Raw genomic sequence first — 22,682 nt, 5'->3', positions numbered from 1 at the left:
CACTTCCTAAATAACCTTCATTGTAATTTAGCCTTCGTGTGTCAACACTAGGGAACGTCTTATCTGGACAATGATAGGATGTTTGGGGAACAGAGGATTACAAAAGAGACATGATGTTTGGTAAGGTGGTGATGTCTATTTTATTCACGTTTCTCTTAACCTAAAAAAAGAATAATAGTTTTGAGGAAATAAGTGACGCCTACTAAATGTTTTTTGTTTTGCAAAAGTCTTTATAAGGCCCACGGATTCCTATGATGACAAAGCTAAAATTGAATAGCGCAAATTCTGAGGTTTCTCTATTGTACTAAACATGCCTTGAAGTGAAAAGGGCTGACTGAATATTTGATGGAAAGAGAACGTTTCCAGTCCAGGCTAAAAAAAACCATTTCTACTGTATGCTATTTTCATTTTTGCGATTAGAAACAATTTTTTGTTTGTTTAGAGCAACTTTCAGGATCTTAGCAGTCTCAGTGCGTTTTGGTCTAGTTACTTTTGAGGACCAGTCGGGGGGGGGGGGGGGCGATAGAAATATCTAAGACAATATTTCTGTGTTCCTTTTTCAAAAACTATTTTAAATAAAAAAAGTAAAGGTGCTCGCGTCCGAATTCGAGCACCGGGTCACGAGCCTCCATCATGGAACACCGACGTGTTTAGCCACTAAGCTATTGAAGTACTTAGAGAACTAGGTTTGTAGTCTATTATTAATTTAAAATTTTTTAGCCAACGACCTAATTGTGTACACACGGGTTATCTCCCCTTGGCTTACTCCACTTTCTCTGTCAAGCACAATTCATTGATAAACGAATCGATTAATTGTGCAAAGTTTGTACTTGATCCGAGCATGGGACGTGAGAGAAACAACGTGGACAAGATTCCACCCACAGTTCATAGAAGCTTTGTGGGGAAAAAAAAAAGGTTTAGGAACCATCGGGACATAGACATTCAGTGTCCATTTTCTAAAGACTCCATCGTAAGAGCCAATGTGTTGAACTACATAATCATTGCACGCCCACTCCAGTTAAAAGCTACTTATCCTGGTGACGTGAGCCAGTGTACATTAGGGTACGCTCAAGATTGACAAGGCAAACACACGGGGGCCTTTAGGTCATCAAACAGAGCTCTTTTCATGAGGTACGTGCTAATATTCTATAACCATCCACAAACGTCTCAAGCATTCGTTTCACAAGTCTTCAAGACTGACTGTTCAACGGGAAACCGACTACACAATTCATAACTACACATACCAGATGGAAAATAATAAAACGATACCGTATATGTCAATCACAAGGGGCTTGAGTGGTTAAACGCATGACTTCCAAACCTGGGGTCCTGGGTTCGAATCAAGGTGAAGACTGGGATTTTGAATTTCGGGATTTTCAGGGCGCTCAACTCTAATGAGTACCTGACTTTAGTAAAGGCGGTTGGTCGTTGTGCTGGTCACATGACACCCTGCATGTTAGACGTTGGTCAAAGAAAGACCTAAACATCATCTGCCCTATAGATCGCAAAGTCTGAAAGGTGAAATTTTATATGTCAATCACAAATTCAGCTCTTTCAATCTCATATGAACAGATACTTTAGAAGGAGTGTGGACCATTGGTTGTAGGTAGGTACTTAGCACTGAACTCCTTTGAATAAACTGGATTAAGTTTCAAGATCAAGTAAACAAATGGGATTAGAGATCAATGATACAAGACCAATCACTTTTTGATGACAGAATGATAAATTATAAAGGCCAAAGTGTCCATGAAAGTTCTATAAGTTTTGTTCTCCTTGACAGAAATAAAAAAAAAATACTGATTACGTTGGGCAGGCCACCTTGAAAGAATGTCAGAGAACAGAGTATCAAAAATGATATACCGGCCAAAGAGGCGGGCGCCCCAAAGGTAGATAACGAATACGATGTCTACAACAGCTAAAAGTTCGGGCATGGAAACGAAAAGTGCAGAAGAGAACTGAATGGAAGGATGTGTTGAAGCAGGCCAGGGACCACCAAGGGCTGTAGCGCCACTGGGATTAAAGAATCAAAAGTATTCCTTTCAGACCTTGCGATCTTTAAGGGCTGATCTGCTTCTGTGGCCGACGGTTAACGAGGGTGTCATGTGGCTAGAACAAAGACCAACCGCTTTACTGCCCTTAAATTATGTCAGGTAGCCATTAAGAGTTGGGCGGACTCAGGGGTGCCCTTAAAATACAGAAATTTAAAATTCCAGTCTAAACTATTGGAATAAATGGATGTTAAATGATAGTAGTGTTGAGTTTTGTAAGCTAGCACTTAATACCACAACCCCCCCCCTGTTCTAGTGACTCGTCATTAGAAGTTGTTCAAATGTGCTGAGCGGTTATTTCTGCTTGGATATAGTATTCGGAGAAACAAAAACATGATCTTGACGTTAATGGGTTAACAGTCCGCTGTGGTTCTATTGAGATGTACTGTGTTCCCACAATCTTGTCTTGGTAACATTCATTTTGAGACAAACCATTCAGTTGTCAAACAAATAAGGCTTATCATTTCTTCTCTACCTGCACAGCAACATATGAGAACTTTATAATAAGATAATGCTTTGAATATGTGTGTATTTAATTATTAAAAACAGCTGTCTCGTGTCTCTAGAAGCACATAAAGACAGAAGACAATGAAGGAAAGCTTCAAATAATTGATAGTGTCTGTACTAGAATATAAACAACACAGTTGATGTAGTTCATCAATCACATTAATAACACAGATGGGAATTCCATCAGTGCGTTTGAGAGGACTGCTTCAAACTACTGTTTGAATGGAACTAGTGATTGAATAGAGCCAGTGTTTGAAAGGTAACTAATATAGCGACACTGTAATAAGGGATCTGTTGAAAAGCCAAGTCGGGTAATGTCAGGAACTCCTTTGTTAGTGCCAGACAATCCCGTGGCTTTTAAAAAATCAAGTAATTAAGTCAAATCTTGGACATGCCAGTTAGAGGCTACACTAACACAACATCTCTCGGCTCTCCCCCCCCCAACCCTAATGTAAACCGTCTCTCCTGTTATCAGCGTGTTGGGGAAAGATTAGGCGTAGCGCTATAAAATGTATAAAAGCATTTCCGGGATCACAACAACCCAGTTGTCGGATAGCACGAAGCTTTTGACTCACACTACCACTTGTTAGCTGTTTCTACTCACACTACCACTTGTTAGCTGTTTCTACTCACACTACACTTGTTAGCTGTTTCTACTCACACTGCCACTTGTTAGCTGTTTCTATTCACACTACCACTTGTTAGCTGTTTCTACTCACACTACCACTTGTTAGCTGTTTCTACTCACACTAGAACTTGTTAGCTGTTTCTACTCACACTACCACTTGTTAGCTGTTTCTACTCACACTAGAACTTGTTAGCTGTTTCTATTCACACTACCACTTGTTAGCTGTTTCTACTCACACTAGAACTTGTTAGCTGTTTCTACTCACACTACCACTTGTTAGCTGTTTCTACTCACACTAGAACTTGTTAGCTGTTTCTACTCACACTACCACTTGTTAGCTGTTTCTACTCACACTAGAACTTGTTAGCTGTTTCTACTCACACTACCACTTGTTAGCTGTTTCTACTCACACTAGAACTTGTTAGCTGTTTCTACTCACACTAGAACTTGTTAGCTGTTTCTACTCACACTACCACTTGTTAGCTGTTTCTACTCACACTACCACTTGTTAGCTGTTTCTACTCACACTAGAACTTGTTAGCTGTTTCTACTCACACTACCACTTGTTAGCTGTTTCTACTCACACTAGAACTTGTTAGCTGTTTCTACTCACACTACCACTTGTTAGCTGTTTCTACTCACACTAGAACTTGTTAGCTGTTTCTACTCACACTACCACTTGTTAGCTGTTTCTACTCACACTAGAACTTGTTAGCTGTTTCTACTCACACTAGAACTTGTTAGCTGTTTCTACTCACACTACCACTTGTTAGCTGTTTCTACTCACACTAGAACTTGTTAGCTGTTTCTACTCACACTACCACTTGTTAGCTGTTTCTACTCACACTAGAACTTGTTAGCTGTTTCTATTCACACTACCACTTGTTAGCTGTTTCTACTCACACTACCACTTGTTAGCTGTTTCTACTCACACTACCACTTGTTAGCTGTTTCTACTCACACTAGAACTTGTTAGCTGTTTCTATTCACACTACCACTTGTTAGCTGTTTCTACTCACACTACCACTTGTTAGCTGTTTCTACTCACACTAGAACTTGTTAGCTGTTTCTATTCACACTACCACTTGTTAGCTGTTTCTACTCACACTAGAACTTGTTAGCTGTTTCTACTCACACTAGAACTTGTTAGCTGTTTCTACTCACACTAGAACTTGTTAGCTGTTTCTACTCACACTACCACTTGTTAGCTGTTTCTACTCACACTACCACTTGTTAGCTGTTTCTACTCACACTAGAACTTGTTAGCTGTTTCTACTCACACTACCACTTGTTAGCTGTTTCTACTCACACTAGAACTTGTTAGCTGTTTCTACTCACACTACCACTTGTTAGCTGTTTCTACTCACACTAGAACTTGTTAGCTGTTTCTACTCACACTAGAACTTGTTAGCTGTTTCTACTCACACTACACTTGTTAGCTGTTTCTAACATTTAGAAGTTAAAAAAAAACACTACACATTAGGTCTGTTCTTTAGAAGCTCCTGTGGAAGAAAACCGCTAGTGTGGCATGTTTACATCTCAAAACTAAAATCACTATAAAAATTCGGATTTCACAAGCTTCCTTGTCATATATAAAATATATTAAAAAGAAAAAAAAATTAAATAAATAAAATAAGCGCCAACAGACAGTCCTTTTGAACATAAACTCGAAGCATAATAAAAACTGATGTATAAACCAGTTTTAAAAACAAGTAGGAAAAAAAACTATTTGTATTACGTAGGGTATATAAACGTAACATATAACCATTGCCAACAAAATAATATTTGCAATTTTCAGTAGGGCTTTGGTGGCTGAGTGGTTAAAGTGGCTATCGAGAGTCTCGGGATGGAATCTCGGTGAAGACTGACATATTAAATGCCCTTAAGTTCACCCAACTCTAATGGGTACCTGACATTATCTAAGGTGGTTGTGCTGGCCACATGACACCCTCGTTAACCTTCGTCGATAGAAACCTATGCAAACTAGAGTTTCATCTAAATAACATTTGTAAACCATTTCTGTAGAAGCATCTTGTAAAAAAACAAACAAAGATACTTATAAAAAAAACCAATCCTGCACAATTCTAAAAACATATTTCTATTGATCAAGCCAGAATGAGCTGTTAAACTTATATATATATATATATTTCGTTGAAAAACCCAAACTTCCTTGTAACCTATTGTCTAGAGCTCCAAGAGATGAGAATGTCACTGCGTTACGCGAGATGGGATCCAGTTTGACTTTTTGGCCTACTGGAAACTTTGGGAAGCTTTCGTGTGTGAGTGCACGTAGGTAGGTGTGGCTCAGTCCGACGTTATCAATGTCCGTGCTGGGGCGGGGGAGGAGAGGTATGGTGAGAAAGTCTCCAGTCTCTAATATTAGATTCATATACTGATATGGTCAATAGTAAGTGCATGCACATAGAGTGTACAGGAGATCATACACAAGAAATAGAAGAGGTCTAAATAGATCTAGTTATCCTAATTAATAATAAGACATAGTTAACAAAAAAAACAACAAAAAAAACGATTAGATAGAAACAAAGATAAGCATTCATTTGATATTTCTTGTTCTGGGACCAATACTTACAAGAATAAAAGATTTGCTCTGACATGTGTTCGCTGTACTAACAAGAGAAGACTTAATGTCTGTAAAATGACCTGCAAGATATGTGTAGGAAGAACTAAGTAAACTTACTGAAAGGAACACGAGACCAAAAACACCCAAAACTAAACTCGAGGAATGAGTCTCATTCGACTATTTCCTTGGCATCTCTTGAAGTTTTAAAAAATAAATCAATCAAAACAAAACAAAAATCTTCGTGGAGCTACTAGAATGTAATAAGTACATTACAACTCGCCAAACTTGTACACAACAAAAAATATATGGAGAATCATGGGACCAAGGTAGAATACAACACCAAACACTGAGTAAATGCTAGAGGTCAATGTAGTAATGGATCTCTTAATGCCGTGGCAGACCAGGACAAAGCATCAGGTCTAAGGAGAAAAAGAGAAGTTCAGTTAGAGAGAGAGAGAGAGAGAAAGTAAACGAAAGAGAAACATGAGTGATGAAGAGAAACAAGAAAGAGGAAGGAAGAGAGAGAGAGAGAGAGAGAGGAAGAAGACATAAATAAAAAGAAATAACCAAGAGACTATTGACCAGAGAAAGGACGAGAATGAGAGACGAAGCCTAACGGAGGGAAAACTTGAGGAGGGCGAAACTAATGAATGAACACCGAGGATCATTTAATGCATTCTAAATATCTAAAGTGATTTTCTGGTTCGGAGACAGAAGGGATCTAGAAAGATAATGTGAAACCCACAAATGGCTGACAGCTGACATCGGCCTACTAGTGGGTCAATCTATAATGAGAAGGTTAGTAATTGGGCCATGTCCAGTCTAAACTAAAACCAGAGTGAGACCTCCAAGTTCAAACAACTAGAATTAGGTTAAGGTACTAACTGTTTCAAAATATAAAGTATGGATACTAAAATGTAAGGACTGGTTACCAAAACTCTAACATTTCATCAGAGAATAAAGCCGCACTGACATCAGATGCTAGTCTCAGTTGTGCCAGTCTAATGAGGACTAGATGAATAGCCTGCTTACTCCAAGAACACGTTCTATTTTTTTGTTAAAGACAATTCCTCCTTTGTGAGACTGATAACATTCTGTAACAGCCATTACTTAGCTCTTAATAACGAATATATGACTCTAAGAAAAGGAAACATTTTTACCCCGAATCTATTTCAACACACACCCTCCCAGAAAAAATCCTGGTTACGCCCATTTATAAATTTACTCACAGTATATACAATTCTAGTTGAATGACATAGATCCAGACTAAGAAACATAGAAAGACAGTAGTCTAGACCAGAATACTGAATCTAGATCTAGTTAGAGATATGATACAGAAGGTAATGTATACAACATATAGATCCTGTAGATCTCTAGACCAAATTTAATTTTAAAATGATTATATTTTGAAAAAATTATAACGGTTTTTCCTGTGTGGCCAATTAGCTAGTAATTTTACTCCAAAGGTTACATAGATAAAACTATCAAATTTCTACGAAAAAAATTAGAGCCGTTTTCGAGATCCGTGTCCACACATCCAGGTTTTTGAACCCATGAAGAATGTGCAAGCTGATAAGAATAGTTGTAATTGTTTTTAAAACGTACTAGTACTACAAAGTCCAAGTGTTGTGAAAAGGCGTCTCAGTTTTTATTTCGTACTGACTCAAGTCTCACGAAGTAGAAACGTAAAAAAAACACTAAGTACAAATTGAACACAAACGTGTTTTGAAGATTCACACACTAGAGAAATAAATCAATAAACATTCAACCACAAATAGGACGCACTGGTAATTACATCTCTGTGACGCAAACTTTCAACTCTATGGCCAGATAGGAATAACTCTAAATAAATGTGTTATAAATACTATTTGAAAGCAAAGACTTTGATTATTGCAAAGTATTTCTCTAAACTGTAAAGGACACTTAATTGTGATTAATTGTAATTCAATATTTCGTTACTTATTAACTCTTTCTCTCCGTAATTATTTACCACATTCTGGTGGAATCAACGTTGGTATCGTCAATTCGGAGAGATAGAGTTATATTAACAGAGACATACAGATCGGCCAACTTTTTTTTTAATGGTTAAAATAACTCTTTTCATTAGCATCTAATAGTAAGAAAGACAGTTAAACTATGCGCACACCAGAAGGAAAAACACAAGTATTTTAAAGTCACGACACAGCTACCAATGAACCCAACACTGCAAGACTTTCGCCAGGAATCGGACACTGGTGTCGCTAGGACAACCTAGGAGTTATTTCTCTTGGCGACACCCCACCCCATTTCCATAGAAGGCATCACATGGAACAGCACGTGACTTCTTGTCTAGCTCAAGGTCACTCCCCGTGACCCTCCCTCCCTCTGTTCTATTGACAAACATACGGGCCAGTACATCTAGAATGACAGTCAACGATAAATCTGATTAGAGCTTGTCTACAACGGCATCCATTTTGATGTCAGGCATTACAACCAGAAGCCCCGTGTCTACATCTTCGCCCCCCCCCCCTTTACCCCACTCTCCCATATCAACGCCAACAAAATAAAATCGTTTGTTTACAAGCGAAAAGTATTAAGCGATTGCGAAATGACAAATATATATAATATAAATATACAACACATAACGACTGTCATTTGGTTCGTTCGCTCCAAAGTTCAATGACACAAAACTGTTGTTTCGAATGTGCTCAGACAACGCCGAAATAGCTGGCACGTTCAGCGTGAGCATTATTCGAGTAGTAAACATTTCAAAGATATTCAAAGATATCTAAAAACAAAACGTGCCTTAAGTTCACCAGAAACATGCGCCGCTCTGACCAGGAAGTCTATGATGTAACAAACAGCACACACACACACACAAAAGTTGACAGAGAACCTTTTTTCTTTTTTTATTCAAGTGAATGCAGAAGACTAATAGCACTGGATGGTGTGGACTAATTAGCAATTAAGTCAAATGAGAGGACAGAGGAGTGAATGTATAGGAGTGTGTGTGCGCGCGAGGATAGAGCTAAGATGATTTTAGTCGGTCGAGTTGTGACGTGATTACTTCCATGTCAGAGAAAAATTAGAGCAAAAATTTGTGCCAATATATATTATATTATCTACCTATCTATATTATATTATCTATCTATCTTATCTATCTATATCTATATATAAAAATCACTATCTATCTATATATATATATATGAAATATATATCACTAGCGGTCATAAAAATGTCAAAACATCTACGTCACATAATCATCTTCAAAAAAAATAAAAAAAAGGTTGTGTCTTCCCCGCCCCTGTCAGGTTAATACTGATTGTGTGTTTGTCATCTTACATGACTGCCTGTCAACACAGTAAGGCTCTTACCGTTCCACAAATACTTCGCGTAAATCAGCGACCAAACGATTACTGTCAACAGACTTTCTATGGCCAAGGGAAGCTGAAAGGGAAATCCTCTTTACTGGCCACCTACTAATATGACAGTCTACACTGGCCAGCACGTGCATCTTGCACGAGATGGTCCTAGCTTGGGCCTTCGGCTTGGGTAGAAAGTAGCCGGATATGACCCGGGGGCCTTAGTTTCGGTAGTAGTGATCAAGTGGATTTGATTTAGATCTAGATCGATGTCAATTATGGCGAATGTTGTTCTATGATCCCTACACATTTTTATTTTGCCACGAAAATAAAAGTTGAGGGTGAAAATGGGTTTATCCGCACAGCTGACATAGTCATATCAAATAGAAAATACTATGAAAACGGGTTTACCCGATTTGTTAAAAAAAAAGTTTCGTTTTTAATATAGATACATTTAGGTATTTTGTTTTTTAATTTTTAGCACCCCCTCCCCCATTAAGCATACACTACAGGTCTGTGACGTGGCAACAGGCTATTGGTCTAAACTGCCCACAGGTTGTGACGTTGCAGGTCGGTGTTTAGGCCTTCTATAAGGATTGGTTTCGCTTTGGACATCACTGCTCTAGGACTGAACTAAGAAACTACACTAAAAGAAGAAGGGACAGGAGGCAGTCAAGAAGTGCTCTCTCTCTCTCTCTCTATTACGTAAGAAGGAGGAAGGTAGTGTCTCGATACTCACATGCCTCGCATTGTATCCAACATTGTTAACTGCTCCTCGGTCACTGTGAACTATACAGTCAATAGATCTGCTATACTCCTGAACACTACAGCACTCTAGATGTCATGTGATCTGCTATACTCCTGAACACTACAGCACTCTAGATGTCACGTGATCTGCTATACTCCTAAACACTACAGCACTCTAGATGTCACGTGATCTGCTATACTCCTGAACACTACAGCACTCTAGATGTCATGCTCTGACACTACTGGCAATCACACGGTTATCACGTATTGTTTTAATTAAGACCTTCACTAGATCGGAGTTCGTTAAGAAGAGAACAATGACCATCCAGCGATAGCAGACACAATAGCAGAGTCTGATCTTAAAACACACTTTCTGTCTTCAGGAAACAGGATTCAATAAAATATAAAGATACAGTGACATTTACTTTAAAAAAGATGCATTGAAAAGAACCTATCCGCTGGCTAAACTATTAGCATGCTTCAATATTTAAAACGTTTTCTCAATCAGACCAAAGTCCATACATTTGTTTTCTTAATGTAGCCTAGATGTAAATCTATGTAAAGGTCAAGGCTCTAGCTCAACAATGTTACAGGTAACAAGAAACTGGCTAAACTCAAATCCCTGTGTTGATTTCAAAGATGTTTCGTTGGTGATTTGTGTACTTTACGTTGAGATCAAACCAGTCTATTGTCAAGATCTTGATATCAGCTCTTGATGGCTATACGTCTAGGGTGATTCTTACTGATGTAATTTAGCTGATAAAACACACACATCACAGATGACTATGGATTAAAGACCACAATATTCAATAATGATATAAATCATGATCTCTGGACACAAATTTGCATATGAAAAATAAATATTTAATTAACAACTATAGTTACATATAACATGTGATTCTAGAATTAAAATTTAATAATCACATAGACATTGATGCTTGGCTGTAGGTCACGATGAACTTTCCATTTCTCTTGTCTCTCTCTCTCTCTCTCTCTCTCTCTCTAGTCTCTGCACGGATCCTGGAACCCAACGTCACAGTCCGCTCAATACTAGAGTGATATCCCCTTGAGTAGCAGGCAAGGATACACCATATATAGATCTACCGTCTCTGACCGTCAGAATGTCACTAAGACTCAGACAGTCGCCAAGACTGTCACTCTAAATAGACAAATAATCAAGATATCGCTAACAACTAGCTAAAGCGCCATACTATTTATTCATAATCTATTAACATCTAATGCTAGATATATAACAAATAAAAACATTTCTTCTTACCCTGGTCCTTAAGAATTAGTTCCTACATGTTGTCTCTGGCAAACAACTCACACATCTTGGAGCCAAGATCGCGAGCCAACCTCGGCGACTTGCTCCCAATGTCTGTATGTGTCGTCTACCAGAAAACGCCTAGCACACGACACACGCCCCTGCTAACACTACATGGCGCTGTGTCCCGACTGCCCCAAACTCTACTCTATATAGGCTGAGTATCTAGCCTACGCCTAAACTAACATTACTAATGTCTGTCCCGACCCACATATCAGTCTCTCTACAAGACAAACACCTAACTGACATTGTCCTAACCTTTGTCTGGTCTCTGTCAAGTCTATCGGTGAGCTTTGATAACAGCCATTAAACCAATTAATAACCCTTGCACAACACTGTGACATCTTCCCCTTCTCCTTTGACTTTTGTTGCAATATTTGCAACCAAAGTCACACTAATGCGACTGTCTAAACTGCCTCTACCACCTCACATTTTGAGAACAAATTCTGGAACTATAATGAGACATAAAAATAATGTTATAGAACACTTGCAGCATTGCCTACCAAAGACTTAAGGCAACTGTAGCACACTGGAATAAGATTATAAAATCATAAACAAAGTGGTTGTAATTAAGAAGAAAGAAAAAAAAATCAAAATAAACATGTGAACATCGCCATCTCATATATCTGCACTGCAACTGTCACAAACTTCAACTTTAATCATCAAATAATATAGTCATGAATCTCTGCAAGTAGATTTACAAAAAAAAAATATACATCAAAGTGAAAATGCAATTCTGCCAATCAAATCTCGAGTGCAAGTAAAACACGAATTAAAATAAAACTAAAAGAAAGAAAAATGATATCATCTAATCATGGACAATTTTTTTCTGATTGTAAGCTACACTTGCATATTATTGATCGACCTAAATATAGAACAGTGTAATTCAATCTATAAGTAACTAAAACATAATGATAATAAAATGAAAATACAAAATTCATTAGCATCCCTGCAATAGAATAGAAATTGGTCAAATGGCTGTACTCATTGCCAGTGTCCATCACACATGTCGTAGAAAAAAAACAACGCTTTGTCATTTACTTCAGTGTCTGTTATGCACCCTCCCCCATTAGAAGGACTCACTTGACTCTTCAACAAACAACTCATGTTCCACCTTGGATACAAATGTCCCTAAACGCCAATTTTCTGAGCTATCTAGATAGCGTGTACATTAATCGCCATAACTCAGCTAAAGCTCAAATATTTGCCAACAAAAAAAAAAAAAAAAAAAAAAAAAAATCTATGTAAAAAAAATCAAAACCAATTCAAGCTCGTCAGGCCTAAACTTTAACATCTTAGTAATATCAAACGTTGAACAAACTAATCAAATGACCTTGATAAACTGATGATCTGTCAACACAGCAACATCTCACTGAAATAAAAAAATCCACGACATACCTAATGTCGGATATTCTATATAGAGCTATAGCCAACTATCATCAACACGTTCAAGCAAAAAAAATAGACGGCATACAAAAAACTGAAACCAGGCCCAACAAAACTCGAGACCCACTGTAAAAAAAAACAACTCTTGCCGCAACAACAAAAAATCATTACGTCACCCTGTGACTTAACTACCATGAATCCGTACAACAAGGACACACCAGGTAAAAAAAATCAACGCTCGACCTCAACTAAGAGGGAGAAGAAAAACAAATGTCCCTGCCCTCTGGCATGGCACTGGAAACGAAATTCCAAAACTTCCATTAACAACTACAAGGTTTGATAGGCATTACTAAAATACATGGGTGGGGTAGACACTACATGACCCAACGCCATTGTCTGTCTCTCAAACCCCCTATCCCGCCTATCAAAACACCAAAATGGCAACAAAAAAAACAACTGGCCAACAGTACTGCTCACCTGGCTAACCATCTACAAAACTTAACAAGCTAAAAAGCAAGAAAAAAAAATAACTGAGGACAACGACACTATACGTTTGCCCAACGCGAACATACAGGTCCAACCCCCTTCTACCTTCTCCAAACAATAACTCGCCCCTGTCTGCCTGCAAAAAACACAGTATAAGCACAGTATAAATGTAACACTGCCCAGTGCAGTAATTATGCTTTAAAAATAATGTCCACCTCTTTCTATCCCACCTCTATGAAATCCCTAAGCTCCCTATCAAAAATAAAAACAAGAAAACTTACACCTATCTCACTACATCATACAGCTTACCTAAACATTGAAAAAACACGCGCTGAAGATAACTACGTTACCCTCAAACCGTGGATACACGAAGGCCCCAAGACAATGGGCGCAGGAATCAGGAGTGACAGTCTAAAAATAGATCATGTGTGACGTCCACTGCCAAACAGCCAATTCACCTGTACCACAACAAATGCTAGGCAGAAAACAAAATGTAGAAAAAAAAAAAATCTTGAAAAATACAATCATGGTATTACAAGTGTAAACAGAAACTCTACTTAATGCTAATTCTAAGCAGTGAATATTCGTCCAAACCTTTACAAGCAAAATACAATTTTCTCAATACTATGATGGATAAAAAAATAAATGTCAATACTATATCAAGTATAACTAAAGTATTTTCACTTAAAGAAAAATAACAGGTCCCAGTTATTCATTAGCCCCCAGACATCATTAAAGTGTCGTAGAAAATTAAAATAAAACTTTAGACGAGGCCCCAATTGTCAAGATCTTGATATCAGCTCTTGATGGCTATACGTCTAGGGTGATTCTTACTGATGTAATTTAGCTGATAAAACACACACATCACAGATGACTATGGATTAAAGACCACAATATTCAATAATGATATAAATCATGATCTCTGGACACAAATTTGCATATGAAAAATAAATATTTAATTAACAACTATAGTTACATATAACATGTGATTCTAGAATTAAAATTTAATAATCACATAGACATTGATGCTTGGCTGTAGGTCACGATGAACTTTCCATTTCTCTTGTCTCTCTCTCTCTCTCTCTCTCTCTCTCTAGTCTCTGCACGGATCCTGGAACCCAACGTCACAGTCCGCTCAATACTAGAGTGATATCCCCTTGAGTAGCAGGCAAGGATACACCATATATAGATCTACCGTCTCTGACCGTCAGAATGTCACTAAGACTCAGACAGTCGCCAAGACTGTCACTCTAAATAGACAAATAATCAAGATATCGCTAACAACTAGCTAAAGCGCCATACTATTTATTCATAATCTATTAACATCTAATGCTAGATATATAACAAATAAAAACATTTCTTCTTACCCTGGTCCTTAAGAATTAGTTCCTACATGTTGTCTCTGGCAAACAACTCACACATCTTGGAGCCAAGATCGCGAGCCAACCTCGGCGACTTGCTCCCAATGTCTGTATGTGTCGTCTACCAGAAAACGCCTAGCACACGACACACGCCCCTGCTAACACTACATGGCGCTGTGTCCCGACTGCCCCAAACTCTACTCTATATAGGCTGAGTATCTAGCCTACGCCTAAACTAACATTACTAATGTCTGTCCCGACCCACATATCAGTCTCTCTACAAGACAAACACCTAACTGACATTGTCCTAACCTTTGTCTGGTCTCTGTCAAGTCTATCGGTGAGCTTTGATAACAGCCATTAAACCAATTAATAACCCTTGCACAACACTGTGACATCTATGACTTTGACAAACACTGCGATTATCAATGCAATTTCCGAAGCATCCTTTCTGGATCGATTCCAAATCACCCATTAAGACATTCACAGCCCAACAAGAAACACAGAGCGGCACCGAGTTCTGTTATCTGTACAAAGGACTAACCAACGACTAAGTGATAGAGTTTACTGCGAGCCCCAGTGTGTATCTGTTAGCTGAATGCGATGAATAGTGTCCTGAATAATGCACGAATTCATTAGCCATGCAATAGTGAACGCCGGGTGTTCTCGCCCACTGACAAATGATGCCACCGGAAGCTGTTTATTTTGTTCTGACAATGGAGGCTTGAATGCTTAACCGATTTAGAAGTGAACACTACGGCCTGTCATCATTGAAGTTACAAGTCTCATTGAAAACGTGAAACGTTGACAGACATCAACTAGAACATGTTTTGAAATGAAAACTTCCATCACTACTAGGGTGACTCTAGGCCAGGGGTTCTCAACCTGTGGATCGCGACCCCCTTGGGGGTCGATTGACGATTTGCCAGGGGTCGCCTAAGACCATCGAAAATATGGATTGTTATTGTGTATTCTTCTATTGCTGTATGTGTGTGTGTGTGAAGGGGGTCGCGTCAGAGTGGGGGATTGTAAAAAGGGGTCGCCGAGCTTAAAAGTTTGAGAACCGCTGCTCTAGGCTATACAAAGACAGGCATTACTGACACCGATAGCTAACTACTCAGCACAGACAAGAATACTTCAAGAAAGAACAAACAGAAGATGGCGAGCAATGAATGATTCAAGACGTTATACAAGAGTAAGGACAATCCACGATGTCAAAGGCAATGTCACTAAAAGTGCATTCATAACAAAATAGGGCTAATGAGCTTCTCTTTTGAAGAGACGTCTATGATCTACGAGATAAGATAGTACCGACTAACACGATCTATGAGATAAGATAGTACCAACATACACAATCTTAGAGATAAGATAGTACCGACCAACACGATCTATGAGATAAGATAGTACCAACCAACACGATCTATGAGATAAAATAGTACCAACCAACACGATCTATAAGATAAGATAGTACCATCCAACACGATCTATGAGATAAGATAGTACCAACATACACAATCTTAGAGATAAGATAGTACCAACCAACACGATCTACAAGATAAGATAGTACCGACCAACACGATCTAAGATAGTACCAACCAACACAATCTAAGAGATAAAATAGTACCAACCAACACGATCTAAGAGATAAGATAGTACCAACCAACACGAACTAAGAGTTAAGATAATACCAACCAACACGATCTATGAGATAAAATAGTACCAACCAACACGAACTAAGAGTTAAGATAATACCAAAAAAACACATCAAAACTGTTTTTTATTACTCAAATTGAGCATAGTGAATAAACCATTTCAACTCACATTTACTTCTTAATCCAATGAAACACTACACCGGTAGCACGCATTGAACAAGCATGTTACTAATATGACCTACCAGAACTAAGAACACCAATTACAGCAGGTTCCTTGTCAGTACGTGAGCACAGTAGTTGTTACTGCTAGTCAACACTGGAAACCAAATCATTTTCTAGAACATTGGCTAGACGTTTCATGTGTCATCCAGCTCAAAGTGTGAATGATCTGTACTCTAAGAAAGTGGCCAATTAAGTGCCGAGACGCCAGGCGCTACTTACTAGTGCTTAATAGTAGCGCCAGCAAACAGTCCAGTCACGGCCAGGTCCAGTAGTGGCTAGAGGGGTTAAGGGGCAAAGGTCATGACCAGTGCAAACAAATGAAGCGTGGGGGCGTGCTAAATACCACATTAGTGTGTGTGTGCAGCACTTTGCACCACGCGGTCACTCACCTTTAGTTGTCATTGAACAGGCCATCAGATAGTGACAACAAGGCAGACCTTAAAGATGGACAGTCTGTACTGTAGTTACAACATCGATAATGGACAGTACACAAGGACAAGACGACTGTAGTTACAGAAATTAGACAGACACGAACTATGGACAAGTCTATTTTCTAGCTAATGAGCATTGCTGGATCAAATGAAAAAAAAAAAAATCAATTGTTGACATGGCTATTGTCACTATCATAAAACACTCCTGATGGCTATTGTCACTATCATAAAACACTCCTGATGGCTATTGTCACTATCATAAAACACTCCTGATGGCTATTGTCACTATCATAAAACACTTCTGATGGCTATTGTCACTATCATAAAACACTCCTGATGGCTATTGTCACTATCATAAAACACTCCTGATGGCTATTGTCACTATCATAAAACACTCCTGATGGCTATTGTCACTATCATAAAACACTCCTGATGGCTATTGTCACTATCATAAAACACTTCTGATGGCTATTGTCACTATCATAAAACACTCCTGATGGCTATTGTCACTATCATAAAACACTCCTGATGGCTATTGTCACTATCATAAAACACTTCTGATGGCTATTGTCACTATCATAAAACACTCCTGATGGCTATTGCCATTATCATAAAACACTTCTGAAAGATTGACCTCCAATACAATGCATATGTATTTGTAAAAAATATTTCCTCAAATCTATCATCTTATTATCTAGACCACACGCTGAAAGTGTTGCAATAGGTGGTGATGAAAACAAACAATTGTACAACGCTTATATTAACTCACTGTGCACTTGGTTTAGAATTTCACAATCGATATTTCGACCACTTCTACTCATCCAAACATCATAACGTTTTGCATACAAGCTCATGCTGGATGACAACACACAAAAACAAATAGGTCAATTAGTCGTCATTAATGTTTTTTTTTTTTTTCTGTTTTTTTTTTTTAAAACAGAAAATGGGCTAAGCAAAGGGGAGATAAGCTTTGTGTAGAGAATTAGGAGCTTTGGAATCGGAAGAGAGCTAGAGCAAAATAAAATAATTAAATGTCAATGTAACGGTGATATCAAAGACTATGTTAAATGTATGTGTACTAATCAATTATAAAGAAAGCTTACTAATGGATTTGGTAATTAACATGGTCTTAATTACCCTTTTCAAAGTGATTTTTCCTTCAACGGAAATTACACTAATTATATACACTACTATATGCCATAGTTGTGAACAATAAGAGTTTCATAGTGAATCGTAAAAACAACGCTTATGAAAGTAATTTGAAAACGCCTTGGGTCTCTTACTCATACTAAACACCCCCAAACGCCGTTATGTTCTACCTTATAGTGCGACAGTGTTCCTAATTATTTTAGTTTAAATTAACTATTTCTTTCGAGGCTTTGTTCTCTTAAAGGGAAAGAAAAAAACAAAACAAAGAACTCAAATCATCGCTCTGGACGCCAAGGCATCAAGAAGCAATGCAGAACATTGAAGCGACAGGTCCTGAAATTGTATAGCTCCAAAAGTAAACCTGGACAAGTGTTCTCTTCTTTCAGACCACGCTTAGATCCACCACAAGCTGGCGATGACAGAATCTAATGGAGTTAATACATGTACCCTTTAGTTTGAATGCTATGACAATAGCTTAAGGCTAAAAGAGCAATACAATTATTTAGTTTTTTATTGCTTTTTTAAATTTATTTTTAATGGCTAATTAGCTCCCCCCCCCTCCTCTCTTAATGACTACTGTTATAGCCATGAAAAACAATTTACAAATGATTAGGAAAGAGAAGAACGAGGTAACAATGTTTGTAACTTCATTACTAGTGTGTGTGTGTGTGAGTGTTCCTACATCCCTATGTGTGTGGTTGAAGGTTTAGTATACAAGCAGCAGTAGTGTGTGTGAGTGTTCCTACATCCCTATGTGTGTGGTTGAAGGTTTAGTATACAAGCAGCAGTAGTGTGTGTGTTCCTACATCCCTATGTGTGTGGTTGAAGGTTTAGTATACAAGCAGCAGTAGTGTGTGTGTGTGTTCCTACATCCCTATGTGTGTGGTTGAAGGTTTAGTATACAAGCAGCAGTAGTGTGTGTGTGTGTGTGTTCCTACATCCCTATGTGTGTGGTTGAAGGTTTAGTATACAAGCAGCAGTAGTGTGTGTGTGTGTGTGTTCCTACATCCCTATGTGTGTGATTGAAGGTTTAGTATACAAGCAGCAGTAGTGTGTGTGTTCCTACATCCCTATGTGTGTGGTTGAAGGTTTAGTATACAAGCAGCAGTAGTGTGTGTGTGTGTTCCTACATCCCTATGTGTGTGGTTGAAGGTTTAGTATACAAGCAGCAGTAGTGTGTGTGTGTGTGTGTTCCTACATCCCTATGTGTGTGGTTGAAGGTTTAGTATACAAGCAGCAGTAGTGTGTGTGTGTGTTCCTACATCCCTATGTGTGTGATTGAAGGTTTAGTATACAAGCAGCAGTAGTGTGTGTGTGTGTTCCTACATCCCTATGTGTGTGGTTGAAGGTTTAGTATACAAGCAGCAGTAGTGTGTGTGTGTGTGTGTTCCTACATCCCTATGTGTGTGGTTGAAGGTTTAGTATACAAGCAGCAGTAGTGTGAGTGTGTGTGTGTTCCTACATCCCTATGTGTGTGATTGAAGGTTTAGTATACAAGCAGCAGTAGTGTGTGTGTTCCTACATCCCTATGTGTGTGGTTGAAGGTTTAGTATACAAGCAGCAGTAGTGTGTGTGTGTGTTCCTACATCCCTATGTGTGTGATTGAAGGTTTAGTATACAAGCAGCAGTAGTGTGTGTGTGTGTGTGTTCCTACATCCCTATGTGTGTGATTGAAGGTTTAGTATACAAGCAGCAGTAGTGTGTGTGTGTGTTCCTACATCCCTATGTGTGTGATTGAAGGTTTAGTATACAAGCAGCAGTAGTGTGTGTGTGTGTTCCTACATCCCTATGTGTGTGATTGAAGGTTTAGTATACAAGCAGCAGTAGTGTGAGTGTTCCTACATACCTATGTGTGTGGTTGAAGGTTTAGTATACAAGAAGCAGTAGTGTGTGTGTTCCTACATCCCTATGTGTGTGATTGAAGGTTTAGTATACAAGAAGCAGTAGTGTGTGTGTGTTCCTACATCCCTATGTGTGTGATTGAAGGTTTAGTATACAAGCAGCAGTAGTGTGAGTGTTCCTACATCCCTATGTGTGTGGTTGAAGGTTTAGTATACAAGCAGCAGTAGTGTGTGTGTTCCTACATCCCTATGTGTGTGATTGAAGGTTTAGTATACAAGCAGCAGTAGTGTGTGTGTTCCTACATCCCTATGTGTGTGATTGAAGGTTTAGTATACAAGCAGCAGTAGTGTGTGTGTGTTCCTACATCCCTATGTGTGTGGTTGAAGGTTTAGTATACAAGAAGCAGTAGTGTGTGTGTGTTCCTACATCCCTATGTGTGTGATTGAAGGTTTAGTATACAAGCAGCAGTAGTGTGTGTGTTCCTACATCCCTATGTGTGTGATTGAAGGTTTAGTATACAAGCAGCAGTAGTGTGTGTGTTCCTACATCCCTATGTGTGTGATTGAAGGTTTAGTATACAAGCAGCAGTAGTGTGTGTGTTCCTACATCCCTATGTGTGTGGTTGAAGGTTTAGTATACAAGCAGCAGTAGTGTGAGTGTTCCTACATCCCTATGTGTGTGATTGAAGGTTTAGTATACAAGCAGCAGTAGTGTGAGTGTTCCTACATCCCTATGTGTGTGATTGAAGGTTTAGTATACAAGAAGCAGTAGTGTGTGTGTGTTCCTACATCCCTATGTGTGTGGTTGAAGGTTTAGTATACAAGAAGCAGTAGTGTGTGTGTGTTCCTACATCCCTATGTGTGTGGTTGAAGGTTTAGTATACAAGGCAGCAGTAGTGTGTGTGTGTGTGTGTTCCTACATCCCTATGTGTGTGGTTGAAGGTTTAGTATACAAGCAGCAGTAGTGTGAGTGTTCCTACATCCCTATGTGTGTGATTGAAGGTTTAGTATACAAGAAGCAGTAGTGTGTGTGTGTTCCTACATCCCTATGTGTGTGGTTGAAGGTTTAGTATACAAGCAGCAGTAGTGTGAGTGTTCCTACATCCCTATGTGTGTGGTTGAAGGTTTAGTATACAAGCAGCAGTAGTGTGAGTGTTCCTACATCCCTATGTGTGTGATTGAAGGTTTAGTATACAAGAAGCAGTAGTGTGTGTGTGTTCCTACATCCCTATGTGTGTGGTTGAAGGTTTAGTATACAAGAAGCAGTAGTGTGTGTGTGTTCCTACATCCCTATGTGTGTGGTTGAAGGTTTAGTATACAAGGCAGCAGTAGTGTGTGTGTGTGTGTGTTCCTACATCCCTATGTGTGTGATTGAAGGTTTAGTATACAAGCAGCAGTAGTGTGTGTGTTCCTACATCCCTATGTGTGTGATTGAAGGTTTAGTATACAAGCAGCAGTAGTGTGTGTGTGTGTGTTCCTATATCTCAATGTGTGTGATTGAAGGTTTAGTATACAAGGCAGCAGTAGTGTGTGTGTTCCTACATCCCTATGTGTGTGATTGAAGGTTTAGTTCCTATATCTCAATGTGTGTGATTGAAGGTTTAGTATACAAGAAGCAGTAGTGTGCTACTGTGTTAGGTTTTCATTTATTGCTTGTATTCCATCAAAACCACACAATACATGTAGATCTAATCGTTTCCTGATGTTTATGATTTAATAAAACAAAAATCAATACAAATTATGTTGCTCATTGTCCAGCTGTACTCTACGTAGACTGATGACATTTTTAGTCGACTGTTTCGTTTGTAGTTAAGAGATAGGGACCAATAAGATTAATTGTTACAATGTTTTTACAAAACTTACTTCGTCTGTCTGGTACAAATCTTGTACACATTATTTCTCCCACTTCCCATTCTCGGCTCAAATGGAAACTTTGCACAATTATTCATTGTCGATGACAACACATGAATCCATCGAAAAATCGACCAATTATTTTTCAATTAGTCGTAAATAATTAATCTATTTTATATAGAGACCTTACTAGCTAAGATCGGATATAGTTTGTGTAGTTAATTAGTTCTTTGGTTAAAAATTTGAATCCAACAAAACCATTATCCCTTTTAAAGCCTTCTATTTGTATAGATATATGTAAAGGTCAGTGGCTAGCATGTCGGCTTTCCGTCATGGAGGCTCCATACCGCGAGTTCGAATTCAGTCTCAGCTTTTTTTTAAAATTGCTTTTGAAAAGGCAGAGCGGCAATTTTTTTTTAACGATTTCCCTGCCTCCCACCCTCCCCTTAAAATAAAATGGTCTAGAAAAGTAATAGAGTAGATCCATAGCGCATTAATCATGAAACTCTCCCTTAAAAAAACAGTGATAAACTATTTACAATAATAATTTAATTTAAAGAGCGCTTTTCACAAACATACTCGTGCAAATTTATTATTGTTAGTCTAGATGTTTACAAAATTAATTACATGACCAATTCAAAATAATGGATACAATTTCAATCAATGTTTTTTTTTTTTTACACAGTTCTATAAAGACATATTAATTTATCAATATATTATAGTACTATATAACAGTATGCTCGTTATCGTCAAACAAATGTCCCTGTAACCCCTTGTAGTTAACAGAATGTCAGTCCTTTTATTACGTGAATCACTTCTCATGAGTCATGGGTCGGTAAACAGTTGTCGGCCAGTGTCGGTGAACCGTCTGTTGGCCAGATGTCGGTGAGCGACTTGTCTAGAGAACAAATTTATCGTGAACAATTTGTCGTGATCCCTAGAGAAACACAACAGATCTTAGTTCAGAAGTAACAGAAGAAATAGCAGCAGTCAATGTTTAATAAAAGGTATCATTGTCTGCTACACGTAAAGAAAGCCAATGTGTCAGCAGGGAGGTGAAACAAATAGACCCCAGGTCTTATCAAAACACCAACATTGGGATCTACAAACAAAAAAAAAGTTGAATG

The 22,682-nt window shown here is 38.4% G+C and overlaps 1 protein-coding gene across 10 annotated transcripts in view; it reads right to left on the bottom strand.

The window, feature by feature from the left end:
• The window catches only part of LOC106055827 (beta-arrestin-1-like), a 99,148-nt gene that overhangs the window by 42,222 nt on the left and 34,244 nt on the right, over nucleotides 1-22,682 (bottom strand). Inside the window, exons 1-2 of one of the 10 annotated variants that reach the window (XM_056013257.1) lie at nucleotides 11,129-14,983; nucleotides 9,845-11,011 (exon numbers count right to left, since the gene is read on the bottom strand). The exons of 6 other annotated variants lie outside the window; for them this stretch is intronic. In XM_056013257.1, coding sequence (XP_055869232.1) covers nucleotides 9,845-9,867 — 23 coding nt within the window. In that variant the 5' untranslated portion in view covers nucleotides 9,868-11,011; nucleotides 11,129-14,983. Of the gene's footprint in view, nucleotides 1-9,844; nucleotides 14,984-22,682 lie in introns of those variants that run through there. 3 more of the 10 variants (XM_056013256.1, XM_056013259.1, XM_056013255.1) reach the window with 3 other exon arrangements.

This window comes from Biomphalaria glabrata, chromosome 15, assembly GCF_947242115.1.
Source record: "Biomphalaria glabrata chromosome 15, xgBioGlab47.1, whole genome shotgun sequence".
Taxonomy (NCBI): domain Eukaryota; kingdom Metazoa; phylum Mollusca; class Gastropoda; family Planorbidae; genus Biomphalaria; species Biomphalaria glabrata.
The sequence above is the reverse complement of the archived record's forward strand: the minus strand, read 5'-3'. Positions and strand labels throughout refer to the sequence as shown.